At 38.3% G+C, this 22,246-nt stretch overlaps 1 protein-coding gene across 9 annotated transcripts in view; it reads right to left on the bottom strand.

Annotated features, from left to right (window-relative positions):
* Positions 1 to 22,246, bottom strand: part of TENM3 (teneurin transmembrane protein 3) — a 432,264-nt gene that overhangs the window by 314,382 nt on the left and 95,636 nt on the right. For all 9 annotated transcript variants that reach the window (XM_076336476.1, XM_076336477.1, XM_076336471.1 and 6 more), the window contains exon 2: positions 8,254 to 8,556. In XM_076336476.1, coding sequence (XP_076192591.1) covers positions 8,254 to 8,485 — 232 coding nt within the window. In that variant the 5' untranslated portion in view covers positions 8,486 to 8,556. The remainder of the gene's footprint in view (positions 1 to 8,253; positions 8,557 to 22,246) is intronic.

Genomic DNA, 22,246 nt, shown 5'->3' on the forward strand with positions numbered 1-22,246 from the left:
GCATTAAATTATATTAAATTTTAGCAACTGTGCATATAATTTTCAAGTGCTTGTTATTCTGAGCAAACATTAACCACACAGTTCTCCCATTCCTTATGGGCTTTCAAAAGCATATGCGGAGCTAAGCTATGGTCTCAGTGACTTCTGAAAGAGTTAGCGCCAGATACTGTGAGTTCTCTGAGCTGCGCTTACTGTGCCACTCTTGGTAGAAGAGCTTTATGTAAGACTCAAAACCTGAGTCAATTCTACAAAAAAACATCCCCACACTTATTGTTTTGTGGGAAATAAAGTATTTCAAACCTAATATTTAAACCAGCCATGTATTTATACTAGCATTAAACTATAAAATCACAAGGAGACATTGATTGAAATGCTAGCCTGGGAAAGTTTTTATTTTAAGAAATAGAGAAGAATCAATGCGAATGAAACACAGTATCTTCCTGCCACTGGTTTTCCAAATTACAGTTCAAACATGCTGACTCTTCTGTGCAGTATGGGAGACTCGTAATTTTATTCCGTTAGGCTTGAAGGTGGCAGGGGATCCTCAGTACTAATCCACAGACTAGAACATAAGAAGCACTTCTTAATCCAGTATAAGGATAAAGGACTGTTCATCAAGCCCTTCTGAAGTTACCGCAGAGTAAGATTAAAGTCAGATGAAGATAATTTCACAATTGCACAATTCAAAGCTTCAAGCTACAGCATCAGCAATCATGTTCCAGTAAATGAATTAATAATTTAAACATTACTGTTCCAAATTTGAGGATTTTATATAAAAATCCGGTTTTATGACTATGATTACATAATATACAAACTAAATTAAGAGAAACTAACACAGCTGTCCAGATCATGGGCTGCAAGGGGAAAAAAAAAAAAAGGATTCTGTGGATTTAAAAAAGAAATACAATTCCATGAGTAGCAAGAAACACGAAGTCTTAATCATGACCGGAATGACTGTATAGACATTTTAGGCCTCTATCTTAATGTTTGGATCCTGGGACCAAATCATCAACACCTCAGCATCCATTTATTACAAAATACAAATAAAGCCTAAATTTGATAGATGTGAAGAAAATATGACCCAAGGGTAAGCAATGTAGAGATGATGGATATCCAGTCTGCAGAGAGCCTACAACCACAAATCTGACAGGTATGAACTGCCACATTAAGGCCAGTACGATGCTAACGACATGACATACAGCTTGAAATGGGGAAAGAAGGTGAGGAGGAAGAAGGCAACACGAAGAGAAGCATGCAAAATAGTCTCAGTCTCACTGCTGTTCCTCCAGATGTGGAGGAGAGAAAACTCTACCGTTATTTCTGCCTTTCCAAGAGGGAAAGGCACATCTGCCACCACAAGTGAGTGGATAGACCCACAGAGGAGTATGTCTCTCAACGTGGTAGAAAAATTGATTAGTTCAACAGGCTCTGAACTGGTATAAGAAAAAACTCAACACACCTATTCAGAATAGCCCCATACATTTCTATTTGTAGAATTTCATAAACAAGTATCCCACATGCATGGGAATCAGCTCTGCAATGCATGGACAGAATGAGGCACTCAGACCATCGTTGTAGGTAAGTGCAAGAAACAATGGAGAATACAGACCCAAGGACTTCTGCAGAAATGAAAACCTCTTTTACTCCCTCTATCACTCACACTTCCGTCACAACACCCCCAAAAGGGTTTCCATTCTGTAAACCCCCATAATAAATGTAGTGTAGCATTGTCTTAATTTAGATTTTCTAGCAAAATGAAGACAAGAAAGGATTTATGACTCGGACATATTTATGGCACTGCAAAGCAAAAAAGTAGAAACACAAAACTTGAGGCAAACGTGTTCCCATGGCTCTACCATTTCCTCTTTCAACTTTAATAAGCTCAGTAACGCTGAGCATTGACTCTCAAGCCAGTAAGTTGTGGCATTTTACAAACTAATTTCAGAAAGTATCAAGGAACTTTCTGAGGAATTATTCCTATTTGACATCTCTGCTTCGCTTTCCGCATTTATTTGCCAGTGATGGAATAAGCAACCACTTACAGCTTGGCCTACAGCCCTGACTCTCAGCCCTAAGCACTAAATCAACGAACAGGACAGATGGGACTCTTCAGCCTCTTTCATTCCTCCCCTCACCCCATCTCTAACCGCACACTTTTCTAGCTTTATTCTCTCCATAGATATTAACACGCTGAAGTCATCTTTCATAGCCAATGATGTGATCCATTTATCTCCCCAGTCCTCAGTTTAGTTTTTATTATGAACAGGAGCAGCACATACGTCTCAGTATGTGAGCTACAGAATGATATAAGAGCAATTACAGACCCTCTACAATATCTTCCTTTCCATGAGGCTGAAAGTCCTTGTGAAGGCCCCTTGCTCACCTTATAAATTCTTAATCATTATTATCAAGAACTTAGTTCTCTTATTTTGCAACTGGACTAGTCAAAGACAAGGTTTTTACTCTGTGGACCAAGGCTGTGTAGAAATGCCTGATCAAGCAGTCTACTGCCAATAACCAAGGTTGATTTTTCCCTGGGGAATCACAATTGCCCTTTGTCTCCAGATCCGTAGCTCATCTACGGACCATGACCCATAAGGAGCCAATTTCAACTAGATGAATACCTTAGAGCAAGTGTACGTATCACTGAGCGTGAGCTAAATATACTCCTAATCAAATAAAAGTGAAATGTTTTTCTTAGTACCACTCTGTAGCTAATAGAATAACTTTAAAAGTCAACAGATCCTTATCACCTGGAACCTGAAAACCAATTAACTTCTTATTGTTGCTTTAAGAAATAACTAGTATAGCGATGAAAGATGGTAATATTACTTAGCACTTACAGCACTTTTCATCTTCAAAGCATTTTGCAAACATAAACTAATTAATCCTCCCAACACGCCTGTGAGGTGGGTAAGCATTATTATTCCTGTATTACAGAGGGGAAAAAAAACCCACCTTGTGCAGAAGGTTATGTGCTTAGCTCAAGGCCACAAAATTATCAAGAACATACTGGCACTGTATGCTGCTTACAGAAGTTACCCATTCAAATCAGGCCGATACTGCAGGTGGCCATGTTTTAGCATAATAAAAAAGTATCTGTCACGATGACAATCAGGACACATCTTGCACTGCAGTCAGGAACATAAAACACTAATTCTGATAGCTGCCTTAGATTTTGAGAGACAGTGCTTGCAGTGTCACTGAATGGTGATGAATTTGCTCATCGGGAGATCACAAAGTCCCTTCTATATCATTTCACACCTTCTTGTAAATAATCTGAAAAATGGGCTGATTCAGTTCTACTGAGAGTCACTTGCCTACTCAATAGTCAAAATTAGCTCATCAATAAGGCATAGGTGGTGGAATGTCAAAAATGGTCTTACCTATCTATCCTTCCATTGCTTCAGACAGGTTAGTTTTAAGTACTCGAGCTTTAGGTTTAAAAACATGACCATTTAAATCCTTTAATCCTACAGTTGACATTTATGGTGACTGAAAACATTAATCATTTTGCTATCCAAATAACTCATTTTGAGCAGCTAGTATTTAAAAGCAATAGACTTTGGAGTCATATTACATTAGGATAGAAGTTGCAATTAATGTTTCAGGTTTCTGAAGTCTTAAAAATGTATCCTTGACAGTGTTTAATATCTTAAACAATAAAATAAAATTGTCAACGCATGTATCACTGTTTCAGGTCCCTCTTTCACTGAATGGTGAGATTTTTCTAGCACCTAAATCTAATTGTCACAGGAGTGTCAGCTGAAGGATAGCTACGATACATCCGCACAGTGTAACGTACTGTACACGGCTTTGCTTTTCAGCAACCTTGTATCAGTGATCCAGCATACCATGAAAGAAAGAAATTCTTTTTATTTGCTTGTTTGGTAAGTTCAGCCCCACTTTTTGCAGCTCCAAGGAGTTATTAGGGCATTTAATCTAATTTAGGCACTTAAGTATTCCAGAAGAGTAAAGGTACAAAACTATGCATACAGGTACTTTCTCCTGCAAAACTAAAAGGGGTAGCATGAAAATAAATTGATGTTGAAGCCTGGCTGACAATGAATTGTTCCAATTGATAAACACAGTGAACTCATTCTCACTGCCAACTAGAAAGACCAAATAACTTTACCTGCAGGCTAAACTACAGTTGACTCAAGCTTTCAAAAAGTAAAAATTTAACAAAACCTGCACCACCTCACCGGGTCTTCTATTAGCAAAAGGTGTCCTGCTGCTCAGCTTTTTATTTCACACAGTTCGCAAACACTGCTGTGATTATTTTGTATGAAAATACGAACATGCGCAAATCTGCAGTGCATCCTTCCACCTGTGCTCGTGGGTCAGCCTCCCACTCCTGTGCAAAAACTCACTGATGTGATACGTGGATCACGCTGTAGGATCACTATACTGCCCTGCAACAACAAAATTCTTTTAAATGGAACAATGACTCCTTATAAGAGGTATTGCATATTCCTCTCCTCCCTTTAGCATGTATCTGATGGTAAATAAAATACAGTTTTTGCATGCCTGTATTTTTCTTATTAACTTAAAGCACCTGTATAAAAAGTTTTTCAGTTCTTGTGAGTCCAGGTTTGATTCATGTTCTCCTTCAAATTGTTTTCATATTATTATATTACTTCCAATTATTTTTCCAAATGCAATTTTAAAAATACTACTTACTTTCTATATTTCTACGATCCTTCCACTCCATAGTCATGTCACACTTTCAGATATTTTTGCATAGCAGTCTCCTATGTACATTATATCACTTCACACAGCAGTTTAATTTTGTAAACACAGGAATTTCTCTCTGTACAACAGAGAAATTCAACTTTATACAGTCAGCTTTAACCCTGAATTCAGCAAGATACTTGGGCATATTCCAAAATACAAGCATTTAGGTTGTTGAATTCACTTAGAGAAGTTGTACATTTAAATCAGGCTGCTTGTTATAGTTGGATACTTCGAAACATAAGAGAAATAGGTGCCTTCTTCCTCCCTAACACATAAACAGCAAACAATCATATCATCACACCTTGGAGATTAAACAGTCTTTCATGACGCTTCATCCATTGTCAAGGATGAGACTAGGTATCTTCTCAAACATGCAATATAAAATTGAGTATCTAGCTTAAAAATACTTTTAAAGAAAAAAGCTCATGGTCTTCATTTACATGGCTAGGTGCCGAGTTTAGTTATTCACAGGCTTACCAATTTTTTTTAATCTTAGGTGGGGATTAACAACAAAGTGAAAATAAGTAACTAAATTAGAAGTTCTAAAAATAGTAGGCTAAATAATCCTCATCTAAAGAGTTAAAAAACAAAACCAGTCTTGCAACAGATGAAGGGGCTTGAGAAGAAGGGAAGGAGACCACAGTAGGTCTTATCTCTCGTTGATGTTAACTGCCTAGATGAAGTTACAATTTCCTAAACAACCACACCCACTCTTCCAGTCTTGTCAACTGGGTTTCAAAATTAACAAAATAATCCCAGTTATATAATAATTTCACATTCAAATATTTCACTGTATGTTTTAAATGCTGTTTTTAGAATTACAGTGACAAACATATGCATTTTTAGGCTCTTATTTCTATTTATGCAATTAATCTCAAGCAACAGAAATTCAACAGACAAGGAAAAAGATTCTGTGACAGGAACTGACAATTGCAGAACTTCCTCTCCACAGGTAAAGATCTCCTGGGGTAAAGCTACCACTGAACAGGGCACACCTATCTCCTACAGCAGCATCCCGTTCTGAATTCCTACCATGGGATTTTGGGAAGCAGGAAGCATGAAGATGTGTACTGAGACAACTCAGGAAGAAAGAGGTGAGAAAGTTCTGATCCATTAGCAGAAAGCTTTGAAGGGCTTTACCCCAAAACACCAGTCATAAAAACACGCGGACATTTTTAAATTGTGCCACATTTGAGAGATTCGAGAAACTCACGTAACTGCTCCAGTAGCTTTCCAGCGGATGCTGGAAATTTGATATTGCTATTTTACACAGTCTGGGCAAAAAAAAAAATTAAACACTCGTCATGATTAATTTTAAAAATTAATTTCCAATTAAAGGTATTTATTAAAACTTACCTTTTTTGCTTATAGATTTATTTCCTGTTGATTTAGGAGGCTAGAATGTAATTAGATTGTCAACAAAGCCACATATCTGCACTCTATTTCTAGACAGAGGGGCAAAAAATAAATATGGGGAAGTGTGTTTTATGTATTATTTAAAAACCTTTGGAATGACCTTGAACACCTTTTCCACAAAATGCTTCCAATGCCAGAAGCAGTAAATTCTCAGTCAAATATGAATCAAAGGAACACACTATCTAAGACTGCAAAACAAGCCCTTTATAACCTGACCCTATCAAACCGGCGGGTAGTCCCCAAAGGTGCTAAACCAGCATGCATTAGAGGAAGCCAATAAGCCGTACAAAAAGAATTGAAAGGACAATGAGGAAAATCAAACGGGCACAGATGACAATGTTGAGATCACTGGAAGGTGAAGATGACACTACACATCCCAGACTGCCATTTTAGGCCTATAGACATGTAATATATTGCATATTGGGCAGTAAGTATTAGCTAAATATTACGTGCTTTTCTGAAGAAAATGAAGAGGAAAAAACCCCAAACCCCAGTGCACCATCATATGTGACTTGCCAGACTACATAAATTCTTCCATTTTGTTATTGCTATTTAAAAAGAACAGTACTCTATTCAGGCAATAGTTTGAGTTCATTAAATAAATGGTGCCTATTTTGATATCACTTTGTCACTAGTAATAAGAAAGGGTCTACAGTACAGGTCTTAGAAAACTTCCTCTTGATTTTACCTCACTAAAGTAATGAGATCAAGGTGACTAATGACTTAAAAAACTAGAAAGTAGTGATGACCTGCAGTTTCAACACATCACAGAAACCAAAAATACACAGCAGAAAGCAGACAGACTACAGTAGCAGCAAGCCTCAGTTACATGAGTCTAAGAGAAATATTTTTATTTCCCTTGCAAACATTTGTAGGCAAAAAAGTCAACACCATCTGCCCAGCTCTAATTCTAATGTAAAGTTATTCTACTTGGAACAAAGAAAAACCACCAATGGGGAAAATATTTTTAAACATTTCTAAAATTAAAACTAAGGACTTCCTCACAAGGAGGAAGCTTTTTTTTCCTACCCCTAAACCTATTCTTGTTTCCTCATAAAAGATAGCTTTATACAGAAGACTGAGGCGTAGGTTCACACAGCTCTTGGTCTAGCTTTATCCTTTCAGATAGCTGGGCTGCAGTACTCCGCATATCTCATAACTTTTTTCTTTTTAACTCCTTATACTAAGTACTTTAGTTGTGGAAATGTAGAAAAGCCAATTCCAGAGACTACACTTTTGAATCCAGAAGTGATGCATAAGTGCTTAACCCTTCCTGGAGCCAAATGCCATCTCCCAGAATCACTGAGGTCCAGAGGGACCTCTTGAGATCATCTAGTCCAAACCCTCTGCTCACGTATGGTCAGCTACAGCAAGTTGCCCAAGGACCATATGCAGTCAGGTTTTGAGCATCTCCATGGATATTTAGATTTCTCATGTCTCTCCAGTCCTGGACTCAGAAATTCAACAGTGAGCTCTAAGCAACCTTTTAGCATCTGGTTAGATATCGTAGATATCCACTAAAAAAATCCCGCAACAAGCCCAAATGCATTAATCATGAACTAATTTACCTTACTCACAGTACAGTGCTCTATTACTGCCCTTGTGAGCTGGAAGATAAAGGCACTGAGCTAATGCATTATTCATATGCTCATCCACACATACTATGTTTCCCCAAACCTGTTCACAGGGCTTCTTGGAACAGTTGTGTTTGTTTATTTTGATTCATTTTGAAGCTATTTACATTTTAGGTATACTAGAGTGGCAAACTTTTGGGCAACCTGTTAATAAGTTGAATTTATGCTGGGGGTCTAGTTTTTAAACTGTAAGGCCTGAATACTTCACTCCTGAGTCTGCAATGTTGTCACTGACCCATTGCCCAACATGGGCCGTTTACTTAACTTTCCTGTGCATCATATATTATTTATTTCAAAGATGGTACTCAATGCTTTCCCATCTTTGTAAAACATTTAGGGAGATACAAGTGAAGTGTACTATGTGTGTAGAGTATTACTAAAACTGATGAAACCGGTATAAAAACATACTCTTCCCACAGCAAGAATGCCTTGTTACTTGGTACTAACGAATTATACTCTTGCCTACCTTGTCTGGTATACTCATCTGCTTCTCTGTGGACCAAGTCTTTTACCCGGTTTCCATACAGCAACCTAGAGGAATCATGATCAAAAGCTTTCAAGGTTTCACTGGAGCTGTAAGACTTCTGTGTAGGCACTCTGCACTCCTCATTTTCTGCAGAAGAATTTGTATAGCGCCGTTCCTTGTCCCGTCTGCTCTTTGTCAGGGAGCAATAAGGCCTACGTTCCTTCACATCCATACTTCATTCCTTCTCTGTGCACATCAGTCCAGCTTATTTGGAAGTCTTCTCTACATTCAGCTTACATTCACCTATAATGAAATTAGAAAGACAACCGCTGATGTGTTACAATGTTCTCTAATTACTGTGATTGCTTCCTAACTATCTGGAAGAGAAAGAAAGACCTGATCAACGATGGGTGAGACACATTCTGTAACATTTGCAAGACTTCCCAGAGTTTCATGCATGACCTACCCTGATCAAAAAAATTAGCAACGAAATTCTTGTGAACGACACCACAATACTTTTCATTTTTATACAACAGATTAGAAGATCAAAAGCAGACTAAGAACTGGGCAGAAAAAACCCATAGCTTTTCAGCTTTAAGAACGTGTTACTCGCCTAAAGTCTATCTGTAGGTAAGTTGTTTTCTCTTTTTCTGAGAAGGATGCATGCTTTAGTGGCAAGTCTGACTTCCTTGTGCTTGTCAGAAACTGCTGTTTTTAACGTCTGTTTTTTAAGTACAGACTTCTACAACTTTCTATTGTCATTTCTATTCTAAGAAAATTGTTCTCATCAAGAACATACACACATAATTTCACAGCAAGCTACCAAAACATGATATGCAGGAAGACTTCTTCAAGGTAGTATATTCTATATGACTTGTGCTAGAAAGCAAGTAACTATTTCATTTGTAAGTGATAGCCAGAAATAGGTTTTCCTTCCCTCAAGTTTTTAAGGAATATTACAGTAAGAATCTTATTTCTATTACTATTTATTTTTCTTTACTGTTTCATTCCACTTAATTTTCAAAACAAGGCTTCTCAGTTTCATCTCTTGGGTCCTGCACACTTAACCAAAATATCCACATTTCTGACAAATTAAGAAATAGTTTGGAAACTTTGCTTTTGTTTTTTAAAGAAAAGTGCTAAAATAAAATAAAATATAATTTGTATCTTTAAACAGCTGACAAAAACCAGCTAAATGAAGAACAGTTCAGATTATTTTAATACTTTGCAACTGCACCTGTTAACTGAGGCCTTGATATTTCTTGTTTAACACCTTATATATTAGGGTTCTCTCCTTTGTCTCAAGAAGAACTTTCTCCTGGGTGCTCCCCTCAATTTAAAGTACTTAAATACCACAACTGACTGTTTTAGGAAGTACTATCAGCCAAGTCCTTGTGACGTAGAATTAAAATGACAGTTTACAGCACATATCACAAAGCAACAGCCAACTCCATTTGCACTCTGTTCTGCCAAAGAACATTGCTTTAGAACTCTTCACCTATTTCATTTTAAACATTTAATATCAAACTAATTAGTTGTCACTCCTGAAAAGATTTTTAGCGAGTATTTAATTCACTACAGAACCGTAATTCAAGTTTGTGAATGGCAGCTGGTCTTTTATCATTCTGTTTTGAAATTCTCTGAAAAGCTCATGCATTTCTTGACCTGTGTGAATCTCAACTTAGACTAAAAGACAAAGCTACAAAGCCTTCCATTTAAGCAAACTCTCTTCTATATTTATTACATTTTCAAACGTTAAGTTGTTAAAAAGAAACTGAAATATTTGTACATAATCAGAAAAAATGTTTTATTACACAATAGTTTATTAAATTTGACTATTTAGATGTCTGCGTGCCCATGCAGCATGCCTTTTTAATTTATATGAAACACTCAGATTTTAAAATAGTTGACTAATGAATGCAAGTTCTTTCCATGTAAAAACAATTTTCTGGACATTTTATAAACTTTGTGTTTTGTTAACACTAAACTGAATTGTGATTTTAAAAATCATTATTAACAAATACACACAGGTATTCTTTTGCAGTGTAAAGACTTCATGTAGTAGCATATAGAATCATAGAATAGTTTGGGTTGGAAGGGACCTCTAAAGGTCATCTAGTCCAATATCTGCCCTTTCATCTACGCATGTCAAGACTTTAAAGGGCCACTAATTCCTAATGTCTCTAAATTGTGCCCTGGGAAAACTGACATACACTATTCATCAAAGATGAAATTTACAAAAACATTTATAATTAATCCAAACCCTTCTTTGCACAGTACTTTGTTACTATACCAACCTAAAATCCTCAAAGATTTAATCTATGCTGTAGCATGAGGAAGTACTGATCTGCTTCCCACGGAAGTCAATTAATTCAATAAAACTTCAAAAGGCAGTTTTCTGGGTTATCTGTTGCCTCTCCAGGCAAAGAATGAAAAGGTTAAAAAAATACAGGCTGTTCAATAGCACCACATTATGGAGACACTTTAACAATGATTACACTGCCACAATAATGAAGACTAGTGGATTTTTTGTGGGCATTTAAAAAAAAAAATCCTGTAAGATTTAAGAACCTGATCTTTTTGAATCTGGCATTATACAAAACACTTGTTTACCTTCAGTAACCTGTACCTTTAAAAATTAATAGTATCTCTGAGCAAGTTTTAGGAAACATTTAACATCCTCAGGCTCATGCCTTTGAAATTATTACACATATCTGAAAGAAGGAGACAGAATAAAAGCTATCTTAAAGATCTGTCTACAAATAAATGTTCCCTACCACGATCAGAACACAAACAGAAAGAGAGAACACAAACATACTTGCAGAATACAGAAACAGGTATCAGTGTTAACGTTTAAGCAGTAAGCCAGCAATGACAAGTCAAACAAAGGAAGACTTGCAGATGGCTTTACAAGATCTGAACTGTAAGTCTTACTACTGCGGTGGGATGTTTTACAGTCTCAGGACTGTGCAGGACTTACTTGTTCCATCATGAATTCCCCCATCCGCTTTTTTAAAAAAACACCCCTCACCCCCAACTTTAGAGAAATATTTTCAATTATTGGGAAAAACATTTTAAGGAAGAAAACCAAACTGTCAGTTACTGCACCTGCTCAGCTCCTTTCTTATAAAGATCACTGTAGTTAAAATATTAACAAGTTTTCCCCACTCAAATCTTCAGATTTAAATGAACCACTGTTGCACAAATTTGAGCATATTTCATTTTTTCTTCTCCTCTGTCTTCTATAACATAAAAGCTGCATCCCAGGGGGAGTTACCCAAATGCACTGACTAGCTTTCTTTTACTATGCCTTAGAAGAAGCTCAGATGAAATATTGGTAATGAGTACAATACAAACTCAAGGGAACACAGCAACTAATTTGACGCATGAACAGTTTTTTTGACAAATCAGATTAAATTTTTAAACCAAATAAAATTAAGTTTATTTTGTGACATGTTACAAAAACACTTGCCTTCATCTGCAAGTAATTTTTGCCCATATGTCAATATTTATGGTCCATCGAATAGCTTCGCTCCAATTAAATGAAAGAATTTTCATAGAGCAGTATTTACAAAGCTATTGAACTACTAACTCACCCACTCACAAAAGGATGTCAAAACAGCTGTGCTAAATACTGTTACATGTTGTATTACAATGCTAACATGAAATGGCCTGCATATACTGAAGACAATAAAAAAAGACTTCGCAGGTGCATGCCACTACTTCAAGTCTCTGTCTAATGCTTTTCTAAGTATAAAACCTGAGGATGCTCATCTGTGTCACTGAGCATTGGGATCTCCCGCGACCTTTTCAGTGATCTGTCCAATGTTACAGGCTCCTGGCTGGATTAAACAGGAGAGTGTACGCTAATCACCAGACTGACATGTCAGCTGTTATATAGTCATGCCCATCCCATTTGTGTGCATAGCTTAGCTGACTGCAGCCTCAGTCAGACTGCGCTTTCCCAGTGTCACTCTAAATTTTAAAAACAGTTCAAAACCGTAAAAAGGAGATGCCCGTTTTTAAACTAATACTTACCTATTTCTTTTAACTTAATTTAGAAGGGAAGCAGGAGAACCAGAGAAGCATTTCTTGTACATGACCAGGTCACTGGGACCACAAAACTCACTCCGTTATGTGCCGGGCTACTTTGAAGACCTCTGACATCATTAGCACATTTAGCACAATATTTAATTACCAAGTCAGATAAGGTACATACATATAATAATTAAAACAAGTAGGTTATCAAAATTCTTTCTTTTACTCTAAGTGTTGTAGAGAGCCCAAGTGTAAACACCAAAACAGAGCACAAGGCATATTCACACACAAGTGTCGAAGCTACTGTGGGAGCTTTGATGACTGAAGTCTCAGATACAGACAAAGCTGACTGACGCTTCTACCACTACAGTGGTAGAAGTTTTACACTGTATTTAAAATTCCCCAGGACAGCCTTTCAGCAGTTCCCCTTAATCACCTATTGCAACGTGAAATAAAGTCACTGTAGTGAAAAGGAAAAAAAAAACCAGTTACCTTTTTTACAATAAAAAAGCCTCAACACTAAAGCCCTACACTGCAATATAGGAAAAGTACAACAGATGTAAAATGTAGTATATATTTTAATTGCCAAGATGTAAACGAGGCTTTAGGGTCATGCTACAGAATGTTATCTAAAACACCCAGCTACAACTTTAGCATGCCTGCAGGCCTTTTAAACTGTTATGGAAAATTATTGCATTTAATTCAGCAGCTTCAACTCCGAGCTCCCCAAAGGGTTATTACAGTTTGGCAACAGGATGGTAATCCTGCCTAACGTACACAGTGCTCCCTCCCCATCTCTCACTCAGAGAACCTTCTTCCAGCATTAAACCTGGTTCAGTGAACACCAAGGTAACTGATTAAGAAATCTAAATATACCTCAATATTTTATGCCCTTTGATATCTAAAAATCTACATAGGCGTGAAGTAGTAAAAAGGTAAGAAATAAAGATGTTTGTAACCAAAATGAAGAGATAATTGTATAGAAAAGATTATATGACTGCTTAGGTCGATTTATGGATCTACTATAGCGTGTATTATAATCCCTTTCAATGTGTATATCCATTTTAGACACCTCAAAACATAGAAAGCAAAAACAGAACTAGTTCTGAGAATAACAAGAGTCATTATTTTAATATATACAGTGCTGGAATAGAAAAGGTTTCAAAAATGAGAGGATAAAACTAGTAGATTTCTTTGTTACAGAAGAACAGTAACAGAGTACAAAATACTGTTACAAAGAAGGCCAAACAAGATCTCTCCTACTCAGTCTCACAAGGAGAAGGAACAGTAAGGAAAGCAGCACGCTGCTCAGAGCAGAGCCCTTCTTCCCTCCCTGAGGCCAGCAAAACTGAGCCAGGGAAGGAACTTATATATTACATACCACGACCTTCCCTCCCAACACCAAAATGTAACAATTTAGGCATTCCTAAGAACAACAGTGTTCCCAGCTACATTCAAAAGCCTGCATTATTATTACTGAATTATTATTTTTATTACTAATTACCATTATTATGAATTAAGAATCATTGATCCTTCCACATTGATCCCTTAATACAAGCACAGTCTGAACGCTTGCTTAGATTGGGAACAGATTTCCTTTCATAAACACAGGCATTAAAAGACTTTTGGGAGAAGAAGCAGGCTTGAACTTCTGTCTGAAACAAAAGCAGAGGATTTTACGGGCTGCGAGTCAAGACAGTGCCTATTCTCAGCATTGACAACAGTTGCCGAATATAATGTCTAAGTAGTGCTGCTGAATAGATACATTACTGCAAGTGTCATTATTTTAATTTAATCATAATTTCCTTTTAATCTGTAGTTGTTTACTAATGTAAATATTACATTAGTTACAATTTGCACTAGGTATAGTACTTGCATGCCTCTTAATAGCAAAAGAACAAAGCAACTTCAGCTGATACATGTAACAAGTAGATTGAAAAGCCTAAGTGCAATATGCAGAAATTAAGAAAATCTCCTGTCCACAAAAATACTCACAATTCACACAACTAATCACCCATAAAACCTATTACAAACAAATACTAAGAAAAACCCAAAAGTCATAAAAGAGTGATGAAATTTCCACTTCAATGGCTGATAAAGTGAGATATGTCAGAAATCAACTGAGCTGGAAAAATGACACTTTGAAGAGGTGCTTAGGATGATCTGTAGCCATGGTGTGCCATTAGTCAAACTGATGACTCTTAATACATGGACATTTCAGGTCATCATATCTAGAAACTCACTTCTTAATATTAAAAGTCTGTCTTCCAGCACAGAAACTAGAGAGGATGCATCCGAAGTCAGCATTCTTAAGGGGGAGTGGGAAACAGATGGCCTGTCAGGCAGGCAGTTCACAAACTAAAATTTAAAAAAGCCTCCTTAAGTCACTAACTATCCCTACGTTTTAGAATTAAATTACGAACGAAAAAGAAAGGGAAAAAAAAAGAAAAAGGAAGACCAGTAAAAAATATTGCATATTCTTTAAGCGTTTTCCTCCATCAGTCAGGGGAACTCTAACACTCGTATCTACCATCACTACAGGATGTAATGTTAATAAAAAGTTACTTTACGTAGTCCATCTAAAAATCTCAACTTCATTAGAGACAGAATAAACAACAGATAAATGTACTCTATGTTCGTTATAAAGTTTCTTGCAATAAGAGTCAGGAAAATTAGCAAGACAAAGAGTTCTGCGGGGTCCTGGTTAGTCAAAGAGGTTGATGTTTGTGTAAAAATTTTGTTGCCATTACTTAAATTGAAACCTGGGGCAGGGGGAAGGAAAGAACACCTCATGCCTTCCCTCATATGGGTAGAAAGAGATGACGCATTCTCTGTAACAACGGGAGTGGAGGGAGTACTTCTCTGGATGGCATCTTCCTGTGAGGGTATGAAGATCGTACAGCAGCATTTGAGATGGAGCTACAGCTATTTCTGCTTGCTGGAAGCCCTCCAGCACAGCACAGCAAGGCTGCAAACCTTCAGAACAGAAAACTGAAAACAGCCCTAAGTTGGCTATGCATGCATACAGCCTGGGGCTGTGCTGGCTGTTAAGTTGCCAAGCAGGCCCTGCAGAAAAACATAACTTGCAAGGAGGGAGGGCTAAGACACTGGATAAACTGCTCTCTGAACAAGAACAGCCTCTTCGGAGGAACTCAGTACAGGGTTACACTGACAATTTCTGTTCCTCCTTGGGAGAAACCGTTTGCAGGAACTGTCATGAACTCTGATCTTGAGAGGAAGTGTCTGCCTCTAATTTGGGAGATTTGAGTAAGGTGTGTTATCTTGAAGGGCCAAGAGAGCTAAGTGAGAAAGAGAACGCAAAGCCCGAAAGAGTGAAATAATGTGGTGTGCTCCTGTAGAAAGAATGAGGGTGGGAAGATGTGATGAAAAGATGGAGAGGCAAAGGAAGTTAAGAGAGCAGAAATGCTGCAGTATAAAGAAAAAATGAACACCAAAATGAGCTCAGGACAGAAAGGGGAGGGAGACAGAATCATTAGCACTCAGTATGGCAACACTGGGGAGGAGAAATGACACAGCAAGCATAGAAAGAGAGAAGAGTTTAAGAGAAAAAAAACGAGCGGAGGGAGAGAACAAAGAAAATTTCAGAAGGGAGAAACTTTGTGCCTCATTTACTTCAGAGCAAAGTAATAAACTCTGAGAGTCAGCATTGGGTAATTCATTACTCAGCAGCAACTAAAAAGGCCTAAATACTTTCCTCCACTCCTTTAAACTTGAAATTCATCCTTTATGCCATCATCTCCTTCCCCCCACCTCCATCTTTTACACACGATTTCCACCCCCCCCGTGTTCTTACTCAACCTATCTCAATGGTCTCCTGATTTATGCGAGTATAATTCCTTCTTGAATGGTATATCCCAAGTTTACTTTTACACCTGCTCAGAGCTCTTCCACATACTCCACTTTTGTTCTGGAACAAAGCCATAGAAATCTAGGGATTTTTAAAACTAAAACAAGCGAGATGGAGAACCTGACACAGGAACAACATGTAACAAGCCATGAGCATCAGCAAAGGTGCCACAGTCCCTGAATCCCCAAGCAGAGCGCACAACACAACGGTTTCTGCATTTCTGTTTGGAGAGCAAAGCTATGTCAGCTCTCCATCTGAACAGGCTGTCGATCATTCAACTCGCCCTCCAACAACTCAGAGTTAATTTCAAACAATTTGACAGTAGTGAGGTTTCAAAAATAATACATCTCTCAAGTCACTATAAGGGAAATGAAATATATTACATGCGACATGCAAGAGCTGGGCACATAGTCACAAGGCTGAGCTGAAAATATCATGAAGGTGTCTGAAAATGAAAGGAGGACCTGAGGAAACTGCAACAAGGCTCTGAGCAACCTGATTTAGTCGAAGATGTCCCTGCCCATGGCAGGGGGGTTGGACTAGATGACCTTTAGAGGTCCCTTCCAACCCAAACTATCCTATGATTCTATCATTCTATGTCATTGAGGACACACTGCAGAGGGAAGAAAGAATAGCGAAGGGTAGGTGCTGAAGCTATTGGTGTAGTCGCATGACGTGGGATACACATGCACCATCAGCCTTGGTTTCCATGAACAGCTTCTCATAGTGAAAGCTGAAATTCCAGATAAACAGGAGACATTCACAAGAAGATTTTTCTTTTCACAATGATCTGATGGGTAACCAGATTTTTCAGTCTCAGTCACGTTATAATTAGGATACTGTTGCAGCCTGGAAACCTGGAGAATTATTTAGTGACTAACCTCAACAGTGACTAGTATACTAGTGCATATATAATATATATAGTATACTACAAAAACATACTGCCAATTTTTTTTTATGCTCAAGAACTCTGTTTTGTTCAAACTTAACTCCTTGCCCCCCCGACTTTCTTTCTCAAAACAGCAACAAACCAAAAACACAGACACAAACAAGAAGAGGCCCAAACATGATAAAAAATCCCCACAGAAACTTGAGGAGCACTGTATACTCATACTGACACAACATTCATTTACCACTCCTAACACAGTAGTGTGAAAATTTATTAGCTAATGCCTACATAACATGTAGTAAAGCATTGTTTAACTTAATCAAGTTTACATTAGCAATCCCTACTACTGTATTTAACTATCCCATCTATTCAGATCATATCAGCTGTCATGTCTTCCTCTACAGTCCCCAGGTTCCTGCCTCCCTCTCTGCACAAGCTGTGTCCTCTTGTCACAACCTCTAATTGTCTCTTCTTGAGCACTCTCCAACATCAGCAGACAGTAAAGGCTGGAGGTTGTTTGCCCTGCTGGATCGCTTCCTTTCTGTAATCCCTGTTCTAACTCTCTTTCAACCATCCCTTTCATAGCATCAGGTTTTTAGTCTTACCTTAAAGGTCATACAAAAACTTTTTGTCCTGTAATCACCCTGTTCCACTCTTACCTCCCAGGTTTTGTCTCCAATTTCAACAGAACTAGGACTTTGATTAGGGCAAACAAAAGAATAATGCATTTTAAAGTAAATTCTTTGGCTAACTATGCGAGAGAGAAAATTTCCCACAGTACTTAGCAATTTTGTTCAAAGGACCGTGTTTCTCTCTGAAAGCATCTACACAGCCTACTCCGGCACGACCCTAGCTGACTACCAACCAAGATCCTCTCTGGTAACAGTACGTAAAGAACAAACAATTAACCTTTAATAAAGCAAAGCCTCCTTCAGGAAGCTGGGGAAGTAGGACAAAAAACTACCTCCTGCTGACCTCCTCTTCCACTGGTGTGTGTTACCTGTAGGTAAGGCACCCAGCTGTGCTTCCACATACTGCCAAATTTCTACCACGGGGATGCAGCAGAGCTGCTGCTGGCAGAGCCCAATGACAGCACCTGGTCCACTGTGCTCACATCTCTGAGAGAAACCAGTCTCGACTTGTAAAAAATGCTTCACTGCAAGAAGATCCCAATTTTGCAAAAGAAGCACAAGCTTCTACAGTAACTGTTGAACACCTTCACATTATGCTTTTGGAGTGGAGGGAAGTTGCTTCTTTAAATCCTTTAAATTCCTACTTAAGATAACACTCAGGATTTCTTAGTACAATCATTGATTAAAAATCCTTCTAACTAAAGTAACAATTCACTTCAGCAACAGATCTGAACGTGACCTTTAAAGGATGGGCAATTTCTATCCTTTAAAAAAGTCTCTTAATAAAATAAATTGAAAATATAAAATAATAAAGCCCTCTCATGAGTAGAGGGGCTCATGTCCATCCTAAAGTGAAGGACCCTATAGCATAGTAGGAAGTCTGAGAAGTTCCTTCAACTGCATTAGCTACATTCAGAAGCATTTAAACTTTTAGAAAAATTCTGATCTATCTCTCCTACTCCTGAGGAGTGGGCCAGGACTGAAGAAATGCAGGGATCAGAAAAGGGAGAAAATGCCCAGCACCTATACCTGAAGTTGGTGTCATCAAAATCTTGCCTCTGTATTTGCACAGCTGAGGAGCACCCTTAAAAACACACAGTACTGAGAGACCCAGTCGGTACTGAAAAGTTTTGCCAACATAGTTGAATTTACTAGAAGCCATAGCTTAAGTTAGCAAAATTTATTGTGCAGATGCAGCGATGCTGGCAGAAGAGTGCACTTTTAAAACCACTGATGTAGATAAACCCTGAGACTGGAGCCGGTCTGATGAATATCACAGGCTCTTAACGCATCCAGGTGAAAGGATGAGCACACCCAGCAGGGTGAATGAAGGGGTTCACATGGCTCGGCTATCGTCTCCAGACATACTCATCTTCTGGGGGGGTCTCATTCAGCTGGGAACAATGAATAGGCTACTCCACACCTCCAATTCATGCGCAGACTGCCTTGTGCTGCACGGAGCTGTTGGGCAGGATTAGTGATACAATTTTTGTGTGTGTAAATTAATTGGGGTTTCCAAGAAGTAGGTGTCAGAAAGAAAAAGATTTAACATAGGATATATGCCAGTATTTGGGGAGCTTATCTTTCATATGGGGGAACAGGAGGGATAAAGGAAATCTTAATATTCCTTTATGTCAGTTAGGATCTCCATGTAACTGAATTTAAGTATATGTAATCAAAGAATTCTCACACACAGACAGCAAGTAGTGCAAACAACAAAAACCCCAAACAAACCCACAAACAGCAAGCACAGCTGTAATAGAGAAAGACAGACTTGCACAGAGTTTGAAACATAGTGATGGAGACTAGAGCACAGCAGGTAAGAGATTGGAAAGGTGAGGAGACATTTTATAGCCCTGTGGCCTGACTAGGCACATAACCATCAGATTTTAATTGATATGCAGATCTTGCTTCCCTAGCGCTTAAAAAGCTTAATTGAACATTACAAAGATAGTGAAATGTATATGTGCACATCTAACTATATATACACATATAAAAATAAATGTTACATATATGCATATATACATAAAAATAAAAAAACTGTGAAGGACACGTTGTGGGGAAAGTACTATTAGAAGTCATCTTCTTTTGAATCTAAAATAACTAAAACCACTATGTAGCTAACCTCAGTCAAGCCAGCTTGGGAAATTTATGTCACTAATTTGATTCTCTTACCCCTTCAGCAATTGTATATTCCAAAACACTTTAATGCTGATAATTTGTCTCTTCACAATAATGAGTTCTTTATGGTAAACGTGACCAAACCAAGATAACCAGGGAGTACTGGAGAACGGGGCAAGGCAGGGATGTTCTTGTAACTATGTAAGTTCAGTTTTTAAATAGTCTCTCTTCCCCCTACCCTGAAAAAAAAACAGGGGAATCTCCCCCATCCAAATAAACATGGGTGGAAATTTTAAAATTTAAGTGACAAAACAAATGTTTTGTGGTGCAAAATGCCATTGTGGAGATAAATTCTACACTGGTTTTGAAACTAGAAAAACATAAAACTGTAATTGCCTCCAAAATCCTTTTATCTATTTATTCAATTAAAATGAAATTTATTGTGGAAACAAAACCAGCATCACTAATAACAGCAAAATATTGCTATGTATTGCTCTGAATTGTCTTACCTGTTTTTCCCCACAGGGCTATGTTCCTGTGTACCTGAAGGAGAAATTAGTAGTTTTTGGCAGAGGTGCCAGATTTATCAGGAGCTGCTGCCTCAGAGAGGAAAAGTACTGTCTATCAGCAAGTCAAAAACATTGCTGTGAGGCTGCATCTTCCACAACCTATTTAAGCATTTAGTTACCTTTCACAACAACACAGCAACAGCAACAAAAACACTGCGGGCTGGTATGTGACTCTGGTTTAAAGGGCACTGACTGTCCTGTAGAACTGTTGAATTAGAGATCGTGTCACAGTGATTAAGTAACAGCTACAATATAAGAAACTAATGAAGTAGTATCTTACCTCACTAGGATGTCAGTCCTGAAAGCTTAAGCATACCAGTTCAGTGTGCGCCACACTTGTGATAGGCCACAATACAGTTTTCTTAGAAAGCAATCTGTCAGTCTCAATTTCTGAATGCCTTATCCATAAAATCATGAAGCAGGTTGGCTTCATCAAATGAGACATAATTCAGATTTGCAAAGTACCGTCTGCCAGACACCTGGTGATAAAACTCTAGAGTCCGGGTTTTCATGCAACGACAGAAAAAAAAGACTTGGGAGTCTTTTGAGGGAGTCTCTGTTCTCCCTATCGACTGAAGAGGAAGCCAACAGGATTTGGCAGATGCTTACAAGAAATTAAGTTTAAAACTGCTTTTTAAAAAAAAAAAAAACAACAACAAACCAAACAGAACTGCTTTCCTTATTTTTTAAAAAAGCAAGATGAAGGGCAATAGCAATGGTAATAGCATTCCCTTCCCTCCTCTCCCGTTTGCAGATGCCCTCGTTCAAACACTCATCCAACAGGAGCAAACCTGTGCTCCAGCGCTCTACAACCGAACAGGCCTGAACGCACACAGGATCATCCCACACTTCTCCTGCTGAAGCCAGGCCTTGGTGTGGCACGAAGGAGAGTCATGAAGCCAGGAGAGCAACAAGAAAGAGTTTGAGAGGGTTTGGAGAAAATGAGAAGACTACCTTTTCTCCTTAGGCAGCACAGCATTAGCTTATTGCTTGTATCTACTTTGTTTTATCATTAAAAAAAAAAAAGATCTTTTTAGCCAGATTTAAATAAGAAGTTTCTGACCTGCAGCTATTACTTCAGTCAGTCTGTTTTGAGTGCATTTGATAGCGTTGACCAACACAGTTCTCTCAGACAGGAAATATGAGCCAGATGCTCGTAATTTCAGAAAGCTTTACTCTAATTGTATTTCTATATATGATGTAGCCCAATAAATATGATTCTTGCCAATGCTAGTGAAAGGCCAGAGGCTTTGCACTGTCCTGGCAGCACAGGGTCTCAGGATCTGTCTGGGGTTGTCTTGACCTGAGCTGGTTTTAACAGTTGCCAGGTGGTCAAGCAATTATTGCCTTGCCTGTCCCTGAAAACACCACGGGGAAAGTCTGACACCCTACAGTAGTAGGGTAACAGAGAGAAGCCCTTTATGTCAGCTGAGGCTGGGGGAGGCTTTGGGGCAACTTTCAAAACATGAGCTGGCAATTGATGAGAATAAAGCAGGCTATAGTAAAACATATAAAAACAGCCCCAAGTGGACCAAGATCAAGGAAGCAAGCCAGCCCCACCACGAACACCATGATCCCTGCGGTGGAGGGCAGGGAATGCTGGTGACTTCTTGGAAACACCCCCGCATGCCTGCCATTTTGTTTCCACCCTCACAACCCAGAGGAACACTGGAAGGGTGAGCGTAACACCAAAAAGGGGTAGGCACTTGGAAGTTTTGTTTAACAATTTTAAATGTATTATTAAAGAGGCTTTTCTACATTACTATGGTCTATTGGACTGTTAAAACATTAACTGGACTACTAGGAAATTCTTAGTTCTTTATCTATGGCATATGCCCTTTTATCTTAAGAAGATACAGAGTGTATCAATAGAGCG

Source organism: Aptenodytes patagonicus, chromosome 4 (genome assembly GCF_965638725.1).
Source record: "Aptenodytes patagonicus chromosome 4, bAptPat1.pri.cur, whole genome shotgun sequence".
NCBI lineage: Eukaryota > Metazoa > Chordata > Aves > Sphenisciformes > Spheniscidae > Aptenodytes > Aptenodytes patagonicus.